The following is a 27,062-nucleotide window of genomic DNA, read 5'->3' as shown; positions in this document are numbered from 1 at the left end:
ACATCCCATGAACGAATAAAAAAAAACATAATGATTAAAAATGTTTTTTAAACTACAGTCTAATATTATGGGGGTGAATTTCCACTGGGGTTCTTCCACTCATCCGCTGTAACTTCAGCCGAAGAGCCACGGAAAAATGGTGAAAAGGACCTTTTTTTCTGGGTGTTCGCAGCTCTTCCGTCGAAGTTATGGCGGGCGAACAGGAGAACCTCTGGAAATTCACCCATACGTATTTAGCGAAAGATTCTAATGTGTATTTGGTAGCAAATTAATCGATTTTCATAAACTACTCAGGATAGGTTTTGTCTTTATGATATCTAAGCCACATGATTGATTTACTTATAACTCATTGCCAGTCATTTATTAATCGGTATTTATCTTAATTGAGAACTGTTTTAATTCTATTCGTAACCTGATGTAGAAAATTTCAAAATTAGGGTGGAATCACTATCGGCAGGGGATTTTCTTTTACAACACGTTATTTGCCTACAATGTTTGGAAAAGATCGTACTAATCTTTAAGGGTTATGATTACAATTTTATATTTAAAATATAAATAGTTTAAAAGAAGCTTAGGATTGAACATATTAGACTGTTGGTTCCACTATAATTTTCCTCTACAACAGTAAAAATCCCTTTTATCACAGAGGTGTCCAAGCTTTTGCCTTCGTGGGTCACAGAGGTGCATACCGTGGAGCCAGGCACCCACAAAGTTTAAATCATAGTGCTTAAAATGGTCTTTTCCAATCTAGGACTGAGTTGCTAGGACTTGGGGGACTACTTGTAGCCCTGGGCTTCATGTTACAGAACCTCTGCTTTCTCATTACCTCCTGTGATAAACTTGGAAATTTTTTTTTGAAGTTGCTATATCATAATAACCTCAGAAAGTTCTTTCAATGGACTGTCCATGTAACTCCTCAATCATTTAAAGATACCCAAAAAGAATCAGGAAATAAATCAGAACCTCCAAGGATATGAATAACAAGCCAGTCATTTATTTTTAGTCTCATGGCACTTATTTTGTTTGGTTGGTTGTTCCGTATTTTCTTAAAATATAAAGTATTTCTAATGCCTCGTTAAACAATGTGATACGCATCCTCCGTTATACGACAGTTTTGGGGCTGGTTTAAAGATAGATTTGCTCATCTTAGTGTGATATTCCAGTGAGTAGCTGGGCTGTGAAGACTAGTGAATCTCAGCTTCAATATGTTGAGTTAGCTGATCTCAGCCACGACAGCAGTGGAGGTACTACAGTGGTCTTAGAACCCTTGGATTAGGATGGGGAATATTAGGCAGGGTTCCCACGATTGATTACTATTCAGCAACTTATGCTAAATTGCTTATGCATGGGATATTGGATGAGAAGAGGATCAGTCTCAGCTGTGATCTCCCCAAGGTTAAATAGCCTGCCTGCATTCACTGTCGACGGTCATATATGAATAATGGCCATTGGAAAAGCAGTTGTTTCTTTTGAGGTGAAAGGATTTCATTTTTTAAAAGAAATGTCACTCATATTTTTCTTTGCTGGGAGCATCCCACTTTCTAACCACTGGCTCTCACCTAAAACTATTGTCAAACAACGCTGTTGAGCTTAATGCTGGTGCTTCTCTTCAGCTGTAGTTCCAGAGACAAACAGAAGCAAGAGGTAAGAACATAAGACTAAGAAAGGGAAAATAAGAGAAACAAAGTAAAGGAAGAGGGAGAAAGAGATACATAGGGTCCGATTTTCGGATGACGGAGCGGGTGTATTGGGGGCGGGGGCTCCGAAAATTGCTGAAATCCGGAGCTGGTTCGGATCCCGGCTCCAACCTGCTGACTTCCGGGTTCCCCAGTGACGTGTTCGGGTGCACGCGTGCCACCCGAATGCAGGAGTCCCACCGGCAATTAAAGCCGGCGGGATGATCATTTACATAGTTTGACAGATAGTTAAAGTAGTTGAAATGCTTGATTGAGTAGACATTTTCTTAGGGGTGCAATTTTGAAGGATCCTCAGCATGTTTCCCGTGCTGTGGGAAACACTCCCTGTTGCAACAGATGTGTTTCAGCCAGCAGCCAGTGGGAGATGCAAATGATTATTTGACAGGTGGGGGGAAACCTCATTTATTGCAGCAGGGCACTCTTGTCACTTCAAACAAAGTTTTGGCTGCAAGACCTTTGTGTTTTCACTCAAAATTATTACTTTCCACCCAAAACTCTGCTGTGCAAACATATTTACCTACTTTGCGGACCCCCTCAAACTCACATCATCAGGATGGGGGTGGGGGGGGAGGCGCCATGGCTGCATTCACCACTTCATCCGAGGACAGGCAACATCACCAGCCTCTACCTCCGCCACATGGAGCTCCACAACACAGTGCTGCGCTACAGGCACCTGCACAAGAGCACGGAAAGCAACAACAGAGAGAGTGACGTCGCAGGAGGCACTATCCTCGCAACAGAGTCTACAGACCGAGGCTCTGCTTCCTGGACCTCTCTGAGGAGCAGTGCATAGGGAGACTCAGAGTCAGTTGCCAGGTAGATGCAGACATCTGCAGCCTCCTTCATGCTGAGCTGCTCCCGGCTGGGCTGAGCAGCATCTCCTTACTTGTCGCTGTCAAAGTCACCACTGCGCTCAACTTCTTCGTCTCGGGATCATTCCAGGGTGCCACCAGGGACATAGCTGGAGTCTCTCAGTCGTCTGCACACAAGTGCATAAGGCAGGTCACCGACTGCTTGTTTTGCAGGGCCTCACACTATGTCAACTTCCCTATGGATGACCTTAGCCCGACGGAGAGGGCAGTGGGATTTCACGCTGTGGCTGACTTTCCACGGGTGCAGGGTGTAATTGATTGCACCCATATAGCAATACGAGCACCTCCACACAAGCCAGGACTGTCCATCAACACTCAGCTTGTTTGTGACCACCGCAAGAGATTCCTTCATGTGTGCGCCAGATACCCTGGCACCTGCCACGATTCCTTCTTCCTCTGGGAGTCCAACATCCCACCCCTCCTTCATGCATTGAACACCCGCAAGATCTGGCTCCTCAGGGACTAGGGATACCCCCTGCACACATGGCTCATGACCCCACTTAGGAACCCCACCACCGAGCAACAGCATCGATATAACAACAGCCATATCACTACCAGGTCTATAATTGAGCATGCCATATGGCTGCTCAAGATATGCTTCAGGTGCCTTTATCGTTCTGGGGGAGCACTTCAATACGCACCAGACAGAGTGGGACGCATCATAGTCATGTGTTGTGCCCTGCACAACATGGCATAACAGGGAGGGGTGCCGCTTGAGGAGGAGGAGGAAGAGCAACCCACGAGAAGAACAGCGGCTCACCTGGCTGCTTGTGAGGCCAGGGAGTCACTGATACGTGCACGGTTCTCCTAACATCATACAGTGTGAAGAGTCCAGTCCTCACCACCTGGATAGAGCAGCGGCCACACCAGCCCCTCCACCCCCACCCCACCCCGGCTGTAGTGCTGAAGACTTGTACTCCAGAACTAGCTTCGCCTCTAGCCAAGCTGTTCCAGTACAGCTACAGCACTGGCATCCACCCGACAATGTGGAAAATTGCCCAGGTATGTCCTGTCCACAAAAAGCAGGACAAATCCAATCCGGCCAATTATCGCCCCATCAGTCTACTCTCAATCATCAGCAAAGTGATGGAAGGTGTCGTCGACAGTGCTATCCAGCGGCACTTACTCACCAATAACCTGCTCACCGATGCTCAGTTTGGGTTCCGCCAGGACCACTCGACTCCAGACCTCTTTACAGCCTTGGTCCAAACATGGACAAAAGAGCTGAATTCCAGAGGTGAGGTGAGTGTAACTGCCCTTGACATCAAGGCAGCATTTGACCGAGTGTGGCACCAAGGAGCCCTGGTAAAATTGAAGTCAATGGGAATCAAGGGGAAAACTCTCCAGTGGCTGGAGTCATACCTAGCACAAAGGAAGATGGTAGTGGTTATTGGAGGCCAGTCATCTCAGCCCCAGGACATTGCTGCAGGAGTTCCTCAGGGCAGTGTCCTAGGCCCAACCATCTTCAGCTGCTTCATCAATGACCTTCCCTCCATCATAAGGTCAGAAATGGGGATGTTCGCTGATGGTTGCACAGTGTTCAGTTCCATTCGCAACCCCTCAGATAATGAAGCAATCTGAGCCCACATGCAGCAAGACCTGGACAACATCCAGGCTTGGGCTCATAAGTGGCAAGTAACATTCGTGCCAGACAAGTGCCAGGCAATGACCATCTCCAACGAGAGAGTGTCTAACCACCTCCCTTTCACATTCAACGGCATTACCATCGCCGAATCCCCCACCAACAACATCCTGGGGATCACCATTGACCAGAAACTTTAACTGGTCCAGCCATATAAATACTGTGGCTACAAGAGCAGGTCAGAGGCTGGCTGTTCTGCGGCGAGTGACTCACTTCCTGACTCCCCAAAGCCTTTCCACCATCTACAAGGCACAATTCAGGAGTTTGATGGAATACTCTCCACTTGCCTGGATGTGTGCAGCTCCTACAACACTGAAGAAGCTCAAAACCATCCAGGACAAAGCAGCTTGCTTGATTGGCACCCCATCCACTACCTTAAACATTCACTCCCTCCACCACAGGCACACCGGGCTGCAGTGTGTACCATCTTCAAGATGCAATGCAGCAACTCGCCAAGGCTTCTTCGACAGCACCTCCCAAACCCGTGACCCCTACCACCTAGAAGGACAAAGGCAGCAGGCACATGGGAACACCACCACTTGCACGTTCCTCTCCAAGTCACACACCATCCCGACTTGGAAATATATCACCATTCCTTCATCGACGCTTGGTCAAAATCCTGGAACTCCCCACCTAACAGCACTGTGGGAGAACCTTCACCACACAGACTGCAGCGCTTCAAGAAGGTGGCTCACCACCACCTTCTCAAGGGCAATTAGGGATGGGCAATAAATGCTAGCCTTGCCAGCGATGCCCACATCATATGAATGAAATTTTTTTTAAACATCCGGGTTTGGGCACCAATTCGGAAGAATGACAAAGTCATGGAGAGGTTTCGGAAGAGATTCACTAAGATATCAGGGTTGAGAGACTATATTATGAGGAGAGACTAGAGAAACTGGTATTCTTTTCATTAAAATAGAGATGGTTAAGGGGAGATCTGGCAGAGGTGTTCAAAATTATGAAGTGTTTTCATAAGATAAGAAAGAAATAGCTTGCATTTATATCATGCCTTTCGTGACCTCAAGGCGTCCCTAAAAGCTTCACAGTGAATTAAGTACTTACGTGCTCAAATACCTAACATGGAGCTTGAACCCACAACCTTCTGACTCGGAGGCTAGATTGCTACCACTGGCTTAATAAGGCTGACACCTGGGTAAATAGGGATAAACTATTCCCACTAGTCAATGAGTTGGTAACTAGAGGCATATTTTTAAGATCATAACCAAAAGAACAAAAAGAGAAGTTAGAGATTTTTTTGGGAAAATAATGTGCTCTACTGGAAACAGTGGCAGAAGCAGAATCCATGTTAGCTTTCAAAAGGAAGTGGATAAATATTTGAAAAAGAAAACTTTTATAAAGGGTATGGGAAAAGGCACGGAATGGGACAACGGCCTGTTTCAGCGTCATAAAATTCTGCGATTCTATTCTGTAATGGGTAGGGATATTTGTTTTATGCTTCTTTGTGATGTTTGACAGTAATGCCTCTTCAGATTTCAGAAATGTGTTGTGGAGCTGTGGAAAAGCTTTTTAAGCAGGACAAAATCGGTCAGTCCTCGCTTGCTGTGGTGAAAATCATTTCCGGTCTTGTTAAAAGCAGAAACTATGAGGTCAAACCTGAGGTAAGTTCTAATAGGTTCAGAAATTGCAAGTGAGAGTTGTTTTATGAAACCCTAGCAATCGTGCCACTCCAAAGCTTTAGATTGGCATTATTTCATGCACTACATTTGAAGCCACCATAAAATCATAGAATGATAGAGCACAGAAGGAGGCCATTCGGCCCATTGTGCCTGTGCTGACTCTTTGAAAGAACTGTCCAATTAGTCCCATTCCCCTGCTCTTTCCCCATAGCTCTGCAAATTTTTCCACTTTAAGTATTTATCTAATTCCCTTTTGAATTATTAGTTATTATTACTCTACCGCAGAAAGTTGTGGAGGCCAAGACACTGAATATATTTAAGAAGGAGCTCGATAGATTTCTAGACACAAAAGGCATCAAGGGGTATGGAGAGAGAGCGGGAATATGGTATTGAGATAGAGGATCAGCCATGATCATATTGAATGGCAGAGCAGGCTCGAAGGGCCGAATGGCCTACTCCTGCTCCTATTTTCCATGTTTCTTGAATCTGTTTTCACCACCCTTTCAGGCAGTACATTCCAGATCATAACGAATTGCTGCGTTCAAAAAAATGTCTCCATTTTGCCTCTAGTTCTTTTGCCAATTACCTTAATTCTGTGACCTCTAGTTACCGACCCTTCTGCCACTGGAATCAGTTTCTCCTTATTTACCCTATCAAAACCCTTCATAATTTTGAGCACCTCTATCAAATCTCCCCTTCACCTTCTCTGCTGTAAGGAGAACAACCCCAGATTCTCTAGCCTCTCCACTTAACTGAAGTCTTTTATTCCTGGTACCAATACTAGTAAATTTCCTCTGCACCCTCTCTAAGGCCTTGACACCCTTCCCAAAGTGTGGTGCCCAGAATTGGATATAATACTCCAATTGGATATAATACTCCAGCTGGGGCCCAACCACTGTTTTATAAAGGTTTAGTAAAACTTCCTGGCTTTTGTACTCTGTACCTCTATTTATAAAGCCAAGGATCCCGTATGTCTTTTTAACAGCCTTCTCAACTTGACCTGCCACCTTGTGTACATACGCCCCCAGATCTCTGTTACTGCATCACCTTTAAAATTGTACCATTTAGTTTATATTGCCTTTCCTCATTCTTCCTACCAAAAAGAATCACTTCACACTTCTCTGCTTCAAATTTCATCTGTCATGTGTTTGCCCATGTCATCAGTTTGCCTATGTTCTCCTGAAATCTGTTACTATTCTCCTCACTGTTTACTACATTTCCGAGTTTCATGTCATCTGCAAACTTTGAAATTATGCCTTGTATACCCAAGTCCAGGTCATTAATGTATATCAAAAAGAGCAGTGGTTCCAACACTGACCCCAGGAGACACCACTGCACACTTCCCTCCAGTCTGAAAAACAACTGTTCACCACAACTCTCTGCTTTCTGTCCCTTAGCCAATTTCATATCCATGCAGCAACTACCCCTTTAATCCCATGGACTTCAATTTTTCTAACAAATCTATTATGTGGTACTTTATCAAAAGCCTTTTGAAAATTCATATACACAGCATCAACCGCACTACCATCATCAACCCTCTCAGTTATTTCATCAAAGAACTGAATCAAGTTAGTCAAACACAATTTGCCTTTAACAAATCCATCTTACTATTTATATGCTAATAAAGTTATTAATCCATATTTTTCCAAATGCCAATTAATTTTGTCCCGGATTATTGTCTCTGTAAGTTTCTCTACCACTGATGTTAGGCTGACTGGTCTGTAATTGCCAGGTTTATCCCTCTCCCCTTTTTTGAACAGGGGTGTAACATTCGCAATCCTTCAATTCTCCGGCACCACTTCCATATCTAAGGAGGATTGGAAGATTGTGGCCAGAGCCTCCGCAATTTCCACCCGTACTTCCCTCAGCAACCTAGGATCCAACCCATTCGGTGGCTGTTCTACTTTGAGCGCTGCCAACCTTTTTAGTACCTCTATCTATTTTTTTCCTATCCAATTTCTCTACTACCTTCTCCTTTACTGTGACATTGGCTGCATCCTGTTCTTCAGTGAAAGACAGATGCAAAGTACTCATTTAGTACTTCAGCCATGCCCTCTGTCTCAACAAGAAGATCTCATTTTTGGTCCCTACTCGGCCCCATCCTTCTTTTAACTACCCTCTTACTATTTATATGCTTATTAAAAAAACTTTTGGGTTCCCTTTTATGTTACCTGCTTATCTATTCTCATATACTCATTTTGCCCCTCTTATTTCCTTTTTCAGTTCTCCTCTGTCCTTTTTGTATTCAGCTTGGTTCTCTACTGAATTATGAAATCAACATTTATCATAATACTCCTTTTTCCATTTCATTTTAACTTCTATATCTTTAGTCATCCAGGGAGCTCTAGCTTTGGATGCCCTTCCTTTCCCCCTCTTGGGATTGTGTCTAGTCTGTACCCAAACTATCTCCTCTTTGAAGGCGTCCCTCGTGGTGGTCTGAATAGAAAGGACGTCAACAGAATCATGAACTATTTTTAAAAAATGAAATATTATGTCAAGTTTAAAGCTGATGACCCATAAAAATCAGAGTGAAAAAAAGTTATTGCCAAAAAATTGCATTTAAAGGAACTATATTCCAACTCGGGTCCGTAAATCAGTTTTCTTACCCTTTTTTTTAAACTTTTTTAGATTTTTGATGCACATGTCGAGTATTTACTTGCAGACATAAACTGGTTTAACCTTCGGGTTGTAATTTAGAAATAAAAACAAACTTATTTTGACTTGTGCACATCTAATTCTGGTTTAGCCAAATTTACAGAATGAGGTGGTTGTAAAAGGGAAGTATATATTGAATTGACTCGTTCTTATGTTACAAAGGGAGTTTGCTGCAAACTTAGTAATGTCTCAACATCACCACTTAGCTTGACTTATCCTTTAGAATTAGTGTTAGAGATAGCCTGAGGACAGGTATTTTTTGTAAAACTCCCCCTCACGTCACAACACAGTTCTATTCCAGTGACATAAATGCATCATTACCCCATTGTTGATTTATCCAACCATAATTAAAATTTGTGAATTCAAAATTCAAAAAACATTTTGCAAATTACTGCAAGGCACTTGTTAAGGGCCCGAAGTATGAGCAGTGACTTGCTCGCAGATCTACAATAGAGTGCTTAATTTACTTCTCACACTTTTACATCTTTCTCTTCTCACGAAAAGCTGGTGGGTTCTCAATTTAGGCCCATAGATGCATGGAACAATAAGTTTAGTCCATATGTGACAGCAGGATGGGCTGCAAGTAGAGTCCTGAGCCATATTATGGGTACTGCTAATTTACAGAATGGTGCTGTAACTTAAAGATTGCATTTTAAATGTTTAAAATTCAATCATCCCTTTTAAAGGCTTAATTCTTCAAGCATGCAGTGTAATTCTTTGAGAATGTTAGAGATGTCATATTGTTAGGCTGTACAGAGATAATCCTAAACCCATAAGAACTGAATTGCCTTCCCTTATGCTGGGATAATCTGAATACATTATACAAAAGGTATTATGTAATTGTTTTAGGCAAATTGAGGTTTAAAGAATAAAAATGGTAGCATCCAAATCCCAAAGTATTTTGGTTATCATAACTTTTTTTAAAGTGCTGATAATGAAATTATGGTTGTAAGCATTTTTATTCAGTACTTTGTTCAAGTGATATCTCTGTGTCAGCATTAAAAGTGCTTAGTGTAGTCTTGCTTCATCTCCTCAGGTCAAGATGGAATATTGCTCAGTTATCATGGTTGCTCTCATGCTTGCTTTGAGTGTCTGGGACCAAGTTGTATATCCATCTCTGCAGCCTTGATGGTCATGGGTGGTACACAAAAAATAAATTGAGAGAAATAATGATTCAAAAGATATATCTGTATAGTGAAATATTATTTGGAGATTAATTGATTCAGTTTGTATGGTACTGTATTGCATCACACCATTCCTGATGTGAAGTATATTGATTCACTAGGGAGCAACATCATGATTCTAAAATGTACAGAAATGTTATTGGGTCCAGCAAGCCTGTCCTCATGTCCTTTTTATAGACCAACCCACCTACCTGTCTTTTCAGCATATCCTTTCATCCTACTCTCTTCAGAAATCCATTTAATTTTGCTGAGCCCATTTGTACTGTTCCCTTTTAATGGTCTTCCCTGGTAACTTATTCCACACTTTTATTACCCTTACGATGCAATATTCCATCTGAATTCCCAATCGGGTACATTGTTAAAATATAATTGTTTCTCTAATCAGGTGCTGAAGACATTTCTTACCTTGCGGATTAAGGAAGTGGAGGTTAAAAAAGATTCAGAAGACATCGCCCCTAAAAAAAGATTTATGACGTGCAAAGAGAAGAGGAAAAATCTATCCAGGATGCAGAGAAAGGTAATGTTTCCACTGTCAAATTTTTGTTGCAGCGTCAGGCAAATGTGTAGAAAATATCCTTTCACTCTGGATTAAAATGGTGATTCCTAATGCTTCTACAAGTAAACCAATTCTTTAATCAATTTGATTTTAAAATGTCTATTTTTCAGTGGAAAAAAGCAGAGGAGAAACTGGAGAAAGAACTTCTAGAAACAGAAGCTTCAGAAAGTAAAGACAAAAAACTAAAACTGGTATGTGGTTTCTGTGTTGCAGTCCTTAGTGCAAAATGCCTATGTATCTCTGACTTACTCCTGAAAAGTGATCTCTGAAAGTACTGTACCAAAATCTCTCATCCAACCAAGTCAGAAACTGAGATGTACAATAGATCAAAAAGGTAATGAAATTTTAAAAAGAAGCTGTCACAGTTGGAATTCTACAAACCACTCGTCTGCTGCTGATATTGGTGATGAGGTGATGATTTTAAACGGGTGTAAACGAGTGAAATATAAAATATATGATACCACAGTAAAGTGCTAGTGTTTGTGGTGGAGCTGCTGAAAGATGATGTGGGTGAGTTACAAGTGGAAGGGGAGTATGCGTATTTGGAAGACAGAAAATATGAATAAATATCCAACATCTCTAGAACTTCAAAAATTGTATTTACTCTGAAGACTTCACTAAGGTAATGTACTAGTTGGCTTGTTGGCAACATGCACATCATCTGAATTAAGCATTGTTTGTGTAGTATGCAGTCACTGATTCGTTGGTCCTCATGTTGTACAACCATTTCAGTGTGTGCTATTGGCATTGCAATTTAACTGTGGCACAGGGACAGTGCTACTTTGTGAGCTCTAATTCCTAATCAAAACCTGATAGCCAGTATCAATTTATAGGACTGCTTGCTCTGAGGGAAGGCACCTCATCCCCTGTTGTAAGTCTTTTGTGTGTTTATGACCACAAGTAACCAGAATGCTACAATGATTAGTGAATTGCTGAATTCAGTTTCTATTGCTTTCTTTGTTGCTCAGTTGAGAAATGATGTTGTTTATAGTTAGTTGTGTACATGAATTACCTCTACAAAAGTTGTTATAACTTCCTCTATGCTTTTTGTAGTAATTCCCATTTATTTTTAATTAGTCCAAAGTAAGATATTACTAATGGATTTTTCTCTCTTGCTGACAGCACACTGAAATCCTAAACATTGTGTTTCTGACGTACTTCAGAATCCTGAAGAAAGCTCAAAAATCTGTTGTTCTTCCTGGAGTTCTGGAAGGCCTTGCCAAGTAAGGGAGCACCTTTAATTTATTTGTATGCTGCAGGGAAACAGTGCGCTTGTCTGTTTAAAACTAGAATTCCAACTTCAATTTTTAAGTTTTGTGAATTGACTCTTACAATTTCTGATTACTTAAAACCGCCTAAAATTCAGCTGAATGTTCAGTGTTCTATCCAAATGTAGAAACTAACCTTACAAATGTTCTCACAGATTTGCTCACCTTATTAATGTGGAATTCTTTGATGATCTCCTGATGGTACTGTATTCTCTCATTGACTCGGGGGTGAGTGCAAGTTATTCCATTACTTCAAGCAGACAGATTTTAAATTAGGTATTGGCGGGTCAGGTATTTTGTTCTTCCTGTATTGATTCATATGTACGTTAGTCTGAACTCCGGTTTTCTCGTTACAGAATCTTAATTACAGAGAGTGCCTTCACTGTATTCAGGCTGCCTTTCATGTACTTTCTGGTCAAGGTAGGCTCCTTTGTCAAGCAGGTTTTCAGATGTATTATGAAACTGTAAAGATGGTCATCGTTCCTGTGTTTCAGAATACATCTTATCATTATGCTTCTCTTTTTCTTAAAACTATTCAAATTGAAACTTTTAATAGCAATTCTGACTCTGCCAATTCAAATGTTTAACTTTCTATTCTGTTCTTCAGGTGATGTGCTGAACATTGACCCTATGAAATTCTACACTCACCTTTACAAAATGTTGTTTGTGCTACATGCTGGTAAGTTAAATGAGGCTTCTTTGATTTTTCTTAGTAATAACAGTTTAACAAACAGCAAGGCTGTAACATGTCAAGTGCTACACTTGACTCCCCACCAGAATTTTGTGAGCTCCAGTTCCTGAGAGAGAGACCCGGTGTAAGATAGCTCCCACCTCTTGAATTTTAACTCATTGATCAATAAGGAGGCCATCTTTGCAAGGAGGCCATCTTTGCAAGTTCCCGGAGACTGTGCAGTGGACGAATGAAAGGTTTTTACATAAAAACTTTGAAAGCTGATTAGTGTACTATGACTATTAGTATTAAGCCTATTACGATGTTAATTTGGTTTAGTTTTGCAGCAAAAAGATATTCGCAAAAATGAGAGCACATGGAGTTGTGGGTAACCTTTTCATACGGGTTGGTAATTGGTTGGGAGGTAGGAGACAGGGTAGAGATAAAGGATTTGTTCCCTGATTGGCAGGATATGACAAATGGTGTTCCCCAGGCATCTACCGGGGCCTCAGCTTTTCACCATATATATTAATGACTAGGTTGAAGGAATATAGAGTTATACATCCATGCAGATGACACTAAGTTAAGATGCACTGTAAGTTGTGTGGATGGGAGCAGGAATTTACAAATGGATATAGACAGACAAAGTGAGTGGACAAAACTATGAGAGATAATGTGGGGAAGTGTGAGGTCATCTGCTTTGGATCTGAGAAAAACAAATCGGAATATTTTCTTAATGGTGAGAGAATAGGGGCTGTGGGTGGGCGCAAAAGGATTTTGGTGTCCATGTACACACATCACTAAAAGTGCATAGGTACAAAAAATATCTCATGGAGATTGGAATTCAAAAGTGATGGTGATGTTTCAGATGTTCACAGTCTTGGTCAGGCCCCATCTGGAATACCGCATTCAGTTTTCGGCACCAAACCTCAGGAAAAATATTGGTTTTGGAAGGGGTAGAGCACGGCTTCACCAGAATGATACCATGACTTAAAGGGTTAAATTATTAGGACAGGTTTAATAAACGTGGCTTGTATTCCTTTGAGTTTAGAAGGTTGAGGGATGATCTAATTGAGGTATTTAAAATGATTAAGTGATCCAATATGGTAGATGCAGCAAAACTATTTCCTCTAGTGGGGAAATCTGGGGTATAATCTTAAAATTAGAGCTGGGTCATTTAGGAGTGAAATCAGGAAGCACTTTTTCACACAAAGGGTAGTGGAAATCTGGAACTTGCTCCCCAAAAGACTGTGGATGCTGGGTCAATTGACATTTTCAAGACTGAGATCAATAGATTTTTGTTCGTTAAGGGTATCAAAGGGTATGGAACAAAGGTGGATAAATGGAGTTGAGATGCAGATCAGCCATTATCTAATTGAATGGTGAAACAGGCTGAAGGGCCTGCTTCTGTTTCTGTGCTACTATGGAGAATGAAAATATCAATACATATTTTTGTTGGACTTTCCTTTTATTTTTCAGAATCTTCTGTTTTTTTCCATTACAGCAGTTTGAAGGATCATTTCATGGTTTGAAACCAGTTGGAATTGACTCACTTACAAATAGCTGGTTCTTTCTTTGATTCCAATTTTCACACCAACCTTCTTTATGATCTGAATTATATTTATCAAATTGCAAGTGGTTTGTGCTATGTGTCATGTCTAATATAAACTAGATTGAGAATGCTGATACTCATTTCTTGTTAGACCCTTCAACCAGCAAAAATGAAAAGACAGTTTGGTAATTCAGCAATTCCTTTCTCCCGTCTGATCACTAACATCTTTGGGATCAATAAGTAGCAAGGTAATTTCTGGTGCAGTGTGTGCAAAGGTCCTGGGAACTGCAAATTGAAACAGTTTGGCCCTGCTCTGCTCATAGTGTGAATACCTCAATACCAGTCCTACAACCGTTCTTGAAACAAGTTGCTTTGAAAGCTTTTTGAACATTATTGATTTTGTTTTTCAGGAGACACAAATGAAGAAGTTTTGATTGTGCTGCATTGTCTAGATGTGATGCTGACAAAACGCAGAAAGCAAGTTTCTTTGCAGCGTGCTGTTGCTTATATTAAACGTTTGACTACACTTGCACTTAATGTTCTACCCAATTCTACTATTGGTATCCTGGCAACCAACAGAGTGTTAATGAATGTAAGTGCTCCCTTACTGGAGAAGCTGGTTATTTCCAGTTATAACTAACCTGAGTTTCTGACCCCACAGCCTGTCCATCAGAAAGACCACCTTCGTCCACCTCTTTAACACCTCAGCCCATATTCTGCTCACCTCATCCATGTCACCACCAGACGACTATTCCAATGCTCTCCTGGCCAGCCTCCCATCCTGCACCTTCCGTAGGCTTCAGCTCATCCAAAACTCTGCTTCCCATTTCCTATCCCTTATCAAGTTTCACTCATCCATCACCCCTGATCTCACTGATCTTCATTGGCTTCTGGTCCCCCAACGTTTTAAATTTAAAATTTTCATCTCTGTGTTTAAATCTTTTTATGGCCTATCCCCTTCCTATCTGTAACCTCCAACCCCTCTTGTTCCCCCCCCCCCCTACTACTGAACACGTTGACTATCTGACACTGGTCTGTTGTTTATCTCCTCACCCCCCTTTCAAGCCATCATTGGTGGCCGTGTGTTCAGGCGCCTGTCCCCAAGCTCTGAAATTCCCTACCTAAATCCCTTCACCTCCCTCTCCTCCTTAAAGACCCTTCTTAAAACCTACTACTTCAACTACACTTTTGGACACCCCTCCTAATATTTCCCTCTTTGGCTCGGCATTTATTTTTTCCTTTCGCCTCTGAAATGCCATAGGGTGTTTTTTTTTTAAGTAAAAGGCACTATATAAATGCATGTTGTTGTTGTTACTGATATTAGGATATCAATTCTTGAACAGGGTAGTACGCAATCCTTAGTTTAGCAGCATTAATATATTTTAATTTTATTTTTTATGCTTTTTTTATGTCTGGCATTGCTTAGTGAAGGCTTGTGTAGTTACTCATGAGTTATACACTTAGTCTTGATTGTGGAAGGTTTATCACAATATGCCCTCTATCAGTTGAAATGTTACCTTTGTGGCAGATTAAGTGAATGCCAGGATTTACCTATAAAACCATTGCACTTTGCTGGGACTGCAGTATTCTCAACAACAAAAAAAGCATGTGATTGCAAGAAGTAGGAGTTAAAAGAATCAAATTGTGAAAGTGAAAACAAATTATTATGTTATTGAGAAACCCAATTACATATTATTAATGGTTACTATTAGTTGTATTTAATTGTTGCAGTTGCATATATGTTGTTTATAGTCTGAGGGCTGTTTCCTTACAGGGGGATTAATGTTGAACCAAGCCATATACAATGTGCAAAATTATTTTCTTTAAAAAAGCTTTTTATTTCCTCCAGACTTTTCCTAAGACAGATATTTTGCTCGACAATGAGTCCCAGGGTAGTGGACTTTATCTGCCAGAGTTTGATGAACCTGAATACTGCAATGCACAGAACACTGCATTGTGGGAATTACATTATCTCCAGGTAAACTCATTCTGCGCTATATCTCTTATCAGACATCTAGCCCTGTTGGTACCGCACAAGTACACAGTAAATTTGAAACATTATAAAAATATGAAGACAAGTAAAAATCTACACGCGCCATAAGGACGAATTAGATAGAAGCTCCTTTTCAATATCATTGAGTAAAAAAAATGGAGTGTTTTCTATGGTACATTAACTCTAAATTTACAGTACAGTATAATTCAGTACTCTTTATCTCACGAAGCTTTTACTTGAATATTTATGGTGCTTTTTTTTAAGTTTGCATGACAATATTTGGAATGTTTATCAATAAAATTGCTGAATTAAGCATGTCATTGCCAGATGTTATGTTTCGGGTTAGTACTGGGATAGATGTACTGTTATAGATAAATTGTCTGTAATCAGTCTCTTAGTCCCAGCATTTCCATGGAACGGGAATCCAGACTCACCCCACAAGATCTTCACTGCCCTCCACTTTCTTTTATTGCAGAGACATTTTCATCCTGTGGTGCGAAGGTTTGCAACGCATCTTAGTGTTGGTGCTCCATCAGAGGGCTCCGGAGCCCTTAGAGCAGAACTAAGCAGAAAGTAAGGGGTTTTATTGTTTTACATAGACAAAGTGTAGTGTCATTGTTACAAATTCTGGTTTACACAGCTTCAGCTTTGAAAATTGTGTTTTGTAATTATTTAACAGTTAATTTCTCTTAAATTAAGCACTTTTTCCTACTTCACGAATCCTTGAAGATTCTAGGACAGTGTAACAATTTGTGATGCAGCATCTCCTAAAAATTTATCTATTCAATGAACATCAGTGCACATAATGAAGACTAACACTTCAATGCAGTACTGAGGAAGGACTGTATTGTCATAGGTGCTAACTTTTGGATGAGACATTAAACTGGGGCCCCATCTGTCTGCGCTCGGGTGGACATAAAAAATCGCATGACACTATTCAAAGAGCAGAAAGTTTGCCTGGTGTCCTGCCTCAACCAAAGGCAGGACATTTGTTATTTGTGTGCAAATTGGCGGCTGCTTTTGCCTACATAACATTAACTACACTACAAAATTAATCCATTGGCTGCAAAGCTCTGTGGGTTGCCCTGACAACATGATGAGGTGCTATATAAATTGCCTGTATATTTGTTCTTTACTTTGTTATTTTGAATCTTTGTGTACCAAATTTTAAAATTTGAGCAGAAACTGATTTGCTTCGGAGACTGAATGCATTTATGTGCTTGATCCAGGCACGCTACAGAGCTTTTTGAGGAGTTCAGCATGAATGAGATGACCTTCAATCCTCCAATCACACCTTCTGCATCAAACAAAAAGGTAAAATAAACTAGAAATGTCATTTATACTACCTTATCCAGTTTGTAGCTGTATATTTATACTGGTTGATATAATAGTAGTATTTAGCTAGGTTAAGCACACATAAACAAACATTAAAGTGATAAGAAATCTTGCAATGAGGTGAAAGATTTTGCACACTGCTTCTCCTGCCTGTGAAACTCTGGTCTTTACCTGTAGAATTGTAAATGTAGGATCAGCTATTGCTGGCTGAAATGGTTACCAGACATATATTAGGCTTTGGCAAATGTGCTGTTAGTACCTTAAGACAATTTCTGCCAAATTTGCCTGTACTTCCAACAGCTGTTGTTCAAATTCATGAAACATCTTTTCTTGTTGCCACTTGGTTCTGACTGCAGCCTGTTGTTATCAGCCACTGATAGGCAAAGAAAATGTAAAGTGCTTTTTGTATTGGTGTTAAGCATTTATTAAAGTTTAAGTCTAAAGAATTTAATGAGAGGTAGTTCTTATAGTCTGTGGCTCTATTAAGCTTGTGATTGATGCTTTAATTTCAGAAGTCTGCAATGCAGAGTGCATTCCTTGATTCAGATCTACAAAATCAGATAAGCCAGGTCCTTGAGAATCCCTCCATCACCGCTGATCTCAAATTTGCTGAAGATTTCCGAGCAAAATCACACATATGATTGAAGGGTAGGAGGTTGTTGGGTGTTTATTGTGCACTGATGCACAATGGGAGTTCTCAAACAAAACAAAAACATTCTAAACAGAGTAATATGTATAACTGAAAATCAGATTACCTGTATTAAGTCATTATTATTAGTGGTTTACTTTACAGTTCTATGGTATCCATAGTGAATGTATAAATGTAAAACATTAATAAATCTCCTATGGCCTTGCTCACAATTAGAGGAAATGACATGTCTATTAGCCATGTTTGTTGTTACAGGCTAAGCATGGTAGTGCTACCTCTGGAGCAAGCAAGACTTGTAATATTGGTTTTTAGAGGTTACAGTGCCATCCAGTGTAAAAATAGCAGGTGTTACCAAGTATTTTCAACGGACTGGTCTAACAACTGTGACAATCAAAAAAAAACACAAGGGGCTCGATTTTCGCGTCGGGTTACCTGCGGGTTTCCAGCGGGGGGGCCCCAAAAATCCCGATATCCGGTCACGTGACCGGATCGCGCCGAAATCCCGCCCACTTCCGGGTACCGCGCTGACGTGCGGGGCTGCGCGCGCAAGCCCCGCTGGTGGGAATCCCGCAGGCAATTAAAGCCAGCGGGGTTCCACTTGAGAGTACTTACCTCGCTTGTTGAGGTCAGTTAATGAGCTGAAGCAGCTGTCAAAAGAGGAAGTGTGGGATTTTGGGTTCAAGGCAGTGAGTTTCCCACACTGGGGGAAACAGTCTCTCTCCAACCAGGCGTGTTGCAGCCAACAGCCTGTGGCAGGTGCCAAGGTGCACTCCACGGGGGAGAGCCCTCACCCACGCAGGAGGCCACCGCGTCACATAGGGCAACCCCTGCCCTTCACCACCCCCCGCCAAGCCAGAGGACAGACCGACACGAAACCGCAGCCCTAGTGCGAGGAACCACCCACCTACCCTGCACAACCCCTCAGACCAACACCTGCCAGATGGGTGGTGCGTGGACACCCTCGGAGGACGAACAGCATGACCAGCCCCAGCAGCCTCGCAGTCCACGCCGTCCGCCGCAGAGACGTGGAGCCCCCCAACACGGTGTTGTTGCACGCCCACCTGCACAGCAGGAGGGAGGGCTACCGCAGGGAGAGATGCATCGCAGAGGGCACTACCCTCGCCGCAGGGTCCACAGACCGAGGCGCAGCTCCCTGGACCTCTCCGAGCAGCAGTGCACAGGGAGGCGCAGATTCGCTCGACATGTAGTCGTGGAGATCTGCAGCCTCTTTCATGCCGAGCTGCTCCTGGCTGGCCCCAGCACCAACTGCTTACCTGTCGCTGTCAAAGTCACCACTGCCCTCCACAACTTCTCCTCCGCATCCTTCCAGGGTGCAGCCGGCTACACCGCCGATGTCTCTCAGTCGTCTGCGTGGAAGAGCCCTGCAAATACACCTGCACCTACTCTGCAGTGACACGATGGGTGGCATCAGTGGTGGATCCTCATAGTGATACCCAAGAGCGGGCATTATTGGACACAACGGACAGGATTCGCGGAGACATGGCAGTGGTGGTGTCAATATAATGTGTGCTGTTTGTTGCTCTGAAATTCAATATAGGTAACACCCGGGACAAACCCTCAGACACCCTTGTGCACCCCCTTCATGCTCACGACACGTTTGCCTTACGCTGCCTACTACACATATGTGATGCATGCCCTGTGGCTGCAGCACAGGTGGTGGCAGGTTGAGTGAGGCTGGCCGTGAGGGAGATGCACGAGAGGTTGAGTATGGGATGGAGCAATGAGATTGTATGAGGATTGGGTCGCGTGTTAGTGGCAGGATGAGTACTGGCGAGGTGAGTAGGTGGAGGTAAGATGAGGATGGGGTTTGAGTGGGTATGAAGGGTGATGTGACAGAGTAGTGTTGGCGGTGCCGAAGGAGATGTGAGGTGGGGGCAGTGTTGTGGCAGACGGAGTGTAGGGGAAAGACTTCGTGTTCTCACTGTGGCTGACCTACTGCGGTCATTGCAGCGCCTCCTGCACTGTATGCAGGTGGGCGATATGTTGGTGGCGCAGGTGACCCCCTCTGCCACCTCGAGCCAGGCCTTCTTGGTGGCAGAGGCAGGCCGCTTCCTCCCGCCCGCCGGGGGGAAGATCTGTGTCCTCCCCCTCCTCCTCACCCCATCTGATGATACCTGGGGTGAGGCATCATTAAACTGGGAGCAGCCTTCCCCCTGGGCTGCTCCATGCTGCAATTTGTCCCATTGGTTGCAGCATCTGTCAGTGGAGGACTGCCCCTTTAACTAGAGAGCCTCCAGCTGACAGATCGTACTGCGCATGCGCAGCCCGCCCGACGCGCAGACCAGCGCCGTGGACCCCGGAGGAGCAGGTAATTGATTCCTATTAGTGTGTTGCCTGCTACGATCGCGCGGGCAACCCACTAATTTCGCCGAGCGTGTTGACCACGCTCCCGGAGGACCACCTGCTGGGAACCCGCAGGCCTGCTAAATTCGAGCCCAAGGAGTATCTTGTCTGCTTAAATCCTGGAAATATATAGCGAGGAGAAAACTTTCAGCCTGTAAACTTTGTGATGCTTCAAAATGTTGATTTATTACTTTTGAATAATAAAAGTTATTGACCAAATTTTCTATTAATGTTCATTGCCTGTGAAGCGCTTTGAGACTTCCTGAGGACATGAAAGACGCAGTACAAATGCAAGCTCCTTCTTTAACAATGTGGAGCATAGAAACAGACTTCAGGAGGACATAGACAGACTGGTAAAATTCGCAAATGAAATTTAACGCAGAGAAGTGTGAAGATTTTGGTAGGAAGAATGAGGAGAGACTACAATTTTAAAGGGGCTGCAGGAACAGAGAGACCTGGGGGTTTCACATACACAAATCTTCGAAGGTGGCAGGACAAGTTGAGAAGGCTGTTAAAAAAGCATATGGGATCCTGGGCTTTATTAATAGAGGTATAGAGGACAAAAGCAAGGAAGTTATGCTAAACGTTTATAAAACACTGGCTAGGCCTCAGTTGGTGTATTGTGTTCAATTCTGGGCGCCACACTTTAGGAATGATGTTAAGGCCGGAGAGAGGGTGCAGAAGAGATTTGCTAGAATGGTACCAAGGATGAGGGATTTCAGTTATTTGGAGAAGCTGTGGTTGTTCTCCTTAGAGCAGAGAAGGTTATGGGGAGATTTGACAGAGGTGTTCAAGATCATGAACGGTTTTGATAGAGTAAATAAGGAGAAACGGTTTCCAGTGGCAGAAAGGTCAGTAACCAGAGGACATAGATTTAAGGTGACCGGCAAAGGAGCCAGAGGCGACATGTGGAAACAGTTTTTTCTGCAGTGAGTTATTGATCTGGAATGCCCTGCCTGAAAGGGTGGTGGAAGTAGATTGAATACTTTCAAAAGGGAATTAGATAAATACTTGAAGGGGAAAAAATGTATAGGGCTATGGGGAAAGATCAGGGGAATGTGACTATTTGGACAGCTCTTTCAAAGAGCCGACACAGGCATGATGGGCCAAATGGCCGCCTCTTCGTGTGCTGTACCTGCTATGATTTACTACTTTCATTGGTGTACAGTAGTCAGTTTCTTACTAAATTAAATATTAATATTTAAAATCGATTAAAACATGTCTATTAGTGCCTAAGCCCTAAACAGCCGCAGAAGGGCGCAATCAGCGGAAACTCGCAATCCTTGTTATTTCAGTTGGGGACGTGGTCAGCTTTGTGGGCAGGACCGGCTTCAGCGCAATAATTTTTGAGCCAGTGCAAAAGATCGTATGAACTCGAATTACGCTGGTGTAATTTACGCCCGGTATAAATCAAAATTCAGCAATGGTTTGCGCTGATTCATCCGGATTGCGCTGAAAAAGCCAGCACAATCTCTAACCCATACAATGATAATTAACTCCTAGTCTTCTCTACCAATGTTGATGTTCAGCCAGCCACTAGATGGTGCATGAGAGCAGTGCAAGAGACACTTCTGACTTCCCCTTTTCCCTTTAGGAAAGTAATTGCTCTCTGCTCAATATCTTTCCTGGAGGCACAGACGCTAACCTGTTTCCCATAATTCAGCAACCAACATTGATCATCTGGGCCTATGTTAGCAGCTCACAATTTTCAGATTCTTCAGTCAGTCAAAGAAACATTTTATTTTCTGGATTACCTTTAGATTATCAGGCAGTTTGTTGAATGTGATTTGATGAGGAACGGTGGATAGAAAAAGGAACTAAGGAACCACTTTTTGATCTGTTTGTGAAGCCATACTGTGACTTGGTGCTGAAACATTTAAGTCCAACCTCTGCGCTGATCAAGTAAACTAGTTGTAATTACAGACTTTTTCTTAAACATGAACCAATTTGATATTTATTCTGATCAACTCAACATTAATACACTAATTTTCAAAGTCAGTTATAGATATAAATACATCACATTAATTCACAACATAATTCATATACAATCTGAAAACACAAATGATTTGTATAAAAAAATGACATTTCTTTTGGCACAATGTTTCAACCCTTAAAAAGATAACATTTCACTTAAAATTCTCAAAACATCAACACCTTCAGTAATCACGAAATGTCCTTTATATATCGACAGAACTAAATACAGTAAAGTTAATAGGTGAGTTATGGATTTCACGCACACAATTGCTGACAATAGTAATTTACTTTAGTCTTTACCTTCAACAGTTCAATCTGATAAATAAAACATTCACTGCAAGGAAAAATGCATTATACAGTTCAACTGTAGTATTTACAAAACTTAAGACCAGATACTTACCAGCCATCTACTACAAATCTCCAGTGAATGTACTCTGACATCAACCGGAACAAGTCTGAAATCAACTCATGGCACCAATATTTGCGGTACATGCACAGTCTCCATTATATGTATGTGCATAGGTACAAATAGCTAGAAATAGCTAGAGTGCACCATTTAAATTTGTTTTAACTGGCTTTCGTTGACCTTACGAAAAGGTATATGTAAAATAACAGACTGTGTTTAGAAAAAAAAGTTAAAATTAATGTAAAACAAAACTTCTGTAAAAATACATAATTAATACGTGGAAAAAACTATTTAATCTGATATGTAGAGGAGCATGAAGCTTCATTTCAGACTGAGCAATGATAGTAGTCTTTTTAAAAAAAACACTAGCATTGATTGGCAGGTATCAGTTAGGAACATAAGAACAGGAGTAGGCCATTCAGCCCCTCGAGCCTGATCCACCATTCAATTAGATTATGGCTGGTCTGTATCTTAACACCTTCTATCCACCTTGGTTCTGAAACTCTTAATACCCTTGCCTAACAAGAATCCTTTCAATCTCAGTTTTTGAAATTTTCAATTGACCCAGCCTCAACAGCTTTTTGGAGGAGAGAGTTCCAGATTTCCACTACCCTTTGCGTGAAGAAGTGCTTTCAGATATCACCTCTGAATGGCCTGGCTCTAATTTTATTATGCCCCTGTGTTCTGGACTCTCCCACTGGAGGGAGCTAGTTTCTCTCTGTCTACCCCATCAAATCCTTTAATCATCTTAAACACCTCAATTAGATCACCCCTTAATCTTCTATGGTCAAGGGAATACAAGCCTAGTTTATGTAACCTGTCCTCATAACTTAACCCTTTTAGCCCCGGTATCATTCTAGTGAATCTGCGCTGCACCCCCTCCAAGGCCAGTATATCCTTCCTGGGGTGCAATGCCCAGAACTGAATGCAGTACTCCAGATGGGGTCTAACCAGAGCTCTGTACACCCTGTAATATAACTTCCAGCCCTCGAGAGAAAGGGGAAAAAACATAAAAAGCTTCAGTAAAGAATCCTATAGACAGGGAACCTATGTTGGTCAAAAAAAAGTGAAATCCCACTGTTCAATATCAGTACTGAACATTCATTCAATTCCGCTATCCACTATTCAACCAATTAAATTATTAAAATAACAGGAATTTTATATGATTGTAACAATTGTTGGTTACTAATATCACACAGTGAGATTTCAACTCATTAGTAAAGAAATTCAAAAGGAAGTAAAGAAATAACTGCCACAATCTGTGTGAGGATAAGCAAAATCAGACCAATTGTGCACTAGTTGGGACAAATCCTTTGACCTTGGGCCATATTTTTTCACTGGCAAGTAGTGCTATTTTCTATTGAATGCCACCTGGTGACTTCACTTTCCTTAACATTTTAATTTCATTCAAACATTAAAAAAAATACGTCCTTCTCCAAACAACAGATTTTCCTGCCTGGTACAGGTTAAGGGAGGAAGGTAGATGGGCAAGTTACAGCACTTACTCCTCCACCTCTACTACTAAAATGGTGTACAAAGAGCTACATCATGAGGTGGCTACCATTATGACGTATCATCTGCCTGCTATGTTGATGTGCTGACAGCACCCTAAGGTTTCAACTAAAATTCTCTTGTCTAATTAATAGTTAGTTTATAGATTAGAATGATCCAGTCAGTTTTTAAACTGGGTTTTTTAGTAGAGTTTCTGAGCTAATCTAGAGCAGAAATATTATTTTTAATATTCAGCAAGACAAGAATTTCAGCTCATGCCTTGTGCTTTCTTGCTGCTATTTTAACTAGAAAATGCAAGAAGGAAACTATATGTAGAATACAAGAAAAACCTGAACATAATCCATGGATGAAAATGCGGAAAAAGTAACGATTGTTTTTAAAGGTGACTTACAAACTATATCATTTGCAATAGCTAGTGGCTGTTTCCAGATTTTACTCTTCAGCATCTCAAACAATTTACTTAATGCATAACATTTAATATTTGTTACCAAATTAATAGATCACTTTGTCATGTCCTTGATTCTAGAGTTGCCCTTTCGTTGTCGGAGCTGCAGGATTGATAAATTAGTTATCGCCCAGTCAGGCACATGAAAAAATAAACTCCGACAATGGCAGCTTTGGGAGCCTTTAAGGAGAGGAACTGCTTTCCATCAGCACCTGCTGCTGCTGTTTGGGTAGGTTAGTTATTTGGTACATATACTGTAGTGGACCCTGTGGCTAATTTCCCTATGTTGTAGCTGTATTCAGCCAGCAGTTGCTAATTGCCTTCTGTGTTTCAAAGTCATAATGTGATTTAGTGAAGCAGTCAGACACCACAGCTGTTTAGTCACCCCATTACAGCAACTTACATTACAGACGCTGACAAAACTCTTGCAGTTTTTGCACATTTCAATGGTCTTTTTTTTGTAAGTTTTCTTTTAAAAAGAATTGTCTCCTGAATGACAGCACATAATGATGCAAAGAAAAAGAAATTAAAATACATAGTCAACAATTAAGGAAAAATGCCCACAAATACTTACGGGAATTTCTTTTCCTGCTTGATTTCATTTTTCAAAAAAGAAAAATTAAAATACATATATATATATTCACATACAGTTATTAGATATGTATGTGACGAAAGTGGGGCAATTGTAAATAAAAATAATTACAAGTTGTCTTATACAGTATCAAAATGGAACTGAAACATGAGAATATAGTAAATTTAACTGCAAACAGTGTTAAATCTCTGCTTAAATAAATAATTCAATCTAATAATTACTTTAATACAAACATAGCAGTGTGTTTTATATACCTAGAAATTTACATGATTTTCTACTGCAGTAAAATTACATCATCAGCTTCTGTATGAACACAGGCTTTTCATCAGATTTTATGCAAGGTTCCAACACATTCTATAAGGAATTATTCCCTATCTCAAATTTAAATATCTTGTAAACATCAACTAAAATGAACTAACTTTGTGGGACAATTCAACTTAAGTATCAATGTTACTGTCAACGCTGGCTTCTAGCATGATCCCGATTCAAGAAGAACATAGGACCATCAAAACCTTCAAATGACTGTAAGGAAATAAGTGGTTGGGAAAGTGCACAATGTTTTACAACTCACAAATTGAAAAGTTCTCCGGGTTGTACACCTGCATGTCTCCATACCCAGTATAACCGAAGTCAACATCTCGCCTGTGTCTCTGAAAAGTCCAAAAGTTGGTGGCTGTTTGCTCACATGCCCTCTTCCTTGTTAAAGCAAAGTACATTGAAACAAGCCCGCTTGTTTGGAACCTGTTGCCGACTCATTCTCCTGTGTGTCACCTATACCAGGTGATGTGTTTCATTCCAATGACTGGATTTCGTTTTTTTAAGTTATTTGTGCAATTTCCAGTTTTTCAGAAGAGCAAAATACCAGGAGACAGAGGAAGGGCTGAGTTTATACTGTTTCTGGTTTTCTCCATCATTGACTAAAAGTTTCTGTGCTTCATTTTGGCACAGTACAACTAAAGAATTATTGAGGTCCATTTTACAACAGCCTGCGGGAAAAGGGATTTTTAAAAATTTTAGACTGTAAATATTACCTGGAAGAAAGGGTGAGAAGCATAAAAGAATTCAGTCATTGAGAATTGTCATAATATGTCAAAATACAATTAATGAAACTAATCTATAATGTGGTTTTCTTTTTTCATCCCTAATTTGTGTTAATGTATTTGTGAAATTGACCAATTTATAGCAAAGTTTAAGTAGTAAGGTATTTCAGATCAATATTTGTTTTTTTTTAAAAGTCCTAATTTATAACAACTATTCTTCCCATCGCCTATGGGAGTCAGAAAATGACTCCTGTGTACCTTCTTGCCAAATTGAGGTGTGACTGCCCGACAGATTGTATCTTTGGTCTCATCCATTAATTGCACCACTTGTTCATTTTGGAAAGATAGCAGCCACAGAAACATATTGTTTACAAAACAGAATTATTGCGGGTATGTTTACAAAGGCAGGCTTGCAAGTTTCTTTTTTTTTTAAAAAGGACACTAACTAACGCCAGCTGTAGCCAAAATAGCACTTAGTGCCAAGTCACTACACTTTTATTCATAGCTGGAAGGCTGCATAATTTCGATTGGCAAAACAAAAAAAAAGGAACATTTGACTGAAAAGACTAAGGACTTCACTAAAGTGCAAAATGCACCAGTTTTGGCTGGGTTGGATGGGGAGTGGGAAAGTGGGTGAGTTCCTTTCCTGCCTCACTGAATGTTGAGCCAGTGAAGAGCCTTTTCCTCCACTATGACAGCACATTTATCTAGTGATTAAAAACATTGAGGAGGGATGATAGATTACAGTCACAGAGTTTATTTATGACAGTTAGGGCTGTTTTTGTGATATGGGAGGGGTGGAAACCTAATTGGAATGATTCAACCAGGGAGTTACAGGACAGCTGGACATGCATCAGAGGTGAAACAACGTTCAAAGACTTGAGAGAAAAGAGAACAATTGTAGAATGCCTTCTCATAGGTTTGATGTGGAGGTGCCGGTGATGGACTGGGGTGGACAAATGTAAGGAGTCTTACAACACCAGGTTATAGTCCAACAGCTTTATTTAAAAAAAATA

The 27,062-nt window shown here is 41.2% G+C and overlaps 2 protein-coding genes across 3 annotated transcripts in view; one reads left to right on the top strand and one right to left on the bottom strand.

Moving 5' to 3' along the window:
- Nucleotides 1–20,296, top strand: part of noc3l (NOC3-like DNA replication regulator) — a 63,004-nt gene extending 42,708 nt beyond the window's left edge. Inside the window, exons 10-21 of the mRNA XM_068002468.1 lie at nucleotides 5,705–5,833; nucleotides 10,076–10,207; nucleotides 10,357–10,437; nucleotides 11,369–11,469; nucleotides 11,670–11,742; nucleotides 11,871–11,934; nucleotides 12,122–12,193; nucleotides 14,147–14,328; nucleotides 15,586–15,714; nucleotides 16,205–16,302; nucleotides 16,959–17,043; nucleotides 17,577–20,296. Of these exons, the coding sequence (XP_067858569.1) occupies nucleotides 5,705–5,833; nucleotides 10,076–10,207; nucleotides 10,357–10,437; nucleotides 11,369–11,469; nucleotides 11,670–11,742; nucleotides 11,871–11,934; nucleotides 12,122–12,193; nucleotides 14,147–14,328; nucleotides 15,586–15,714; nucleotides 16,205–16,302; nucleotides 16,959–17,043; nucleotides 17,577–17,705 (1,275 nt within the window). The 3' untranslated portion in view covers nucleotides 17,706–20,296. The remainder of the gene's footprint in view (nucleotides 1–5,704; nucleotides 5,834–10,075; nucleotides 10,208–10,356; nucleotides 10,438–11,368; nucleotides 11,470–11,669; nucleotides 11,743–11,870; nucleotides 11,935–12,121; nucleotides 12,194–14,146; nucleotides 14,329–15,585; nucleotides 15,715–16,204; nucleotides 16,303–16,958; nucleotides 17,044–17,576) is intronic.
- Nucleotides 20,297–22,037: 1,741 nt separating this feature from the next.
- plce1 (phospholipase C, epsilon 1) overlaps nucleotides 22,038–27,062 on the bottom strand; it is a 371,927-nt gene continuing 366,902 nt past the window's right edge. The window contains exon 34 of one of the 2 annotated variants that reach the window (XM_068002466.1): nucleotides 22,038–25,992. In XM_068002466.1, the coding sequence (XP_067858567.1) occupies nucleotides 25,829–25,992 (164 nt within the window). In that variant the 3' untranslated portion in view covers nucleotides 22,038–25,828. The remainder of the gene's footprint in view (nucleotides 25,993–27,062) is intronic. The other variant, XM_068002467.1, reaches the window with a different exon arrangement.

Source organism: Heptranchias perlo, chromosome 21 (genome assembly GCF_035084215.1).
Source record: "Heptranchias perlo isolate sHepPer1 chromosome 21, sHepPer1.hap1, whole genome shotgun sequence".
Taxonomy (NCBI): Eukaryota; Metazoa; Chordata; class Chondrichthyes; order Hexanchiformes; family Hexanchidae; genus Heptranchias; species Heptranchias perlo.
Note: the sequence above shows the minus strand (reverse complement) of the source record. Positions and strands in the feature narration are given on the sequence as shown.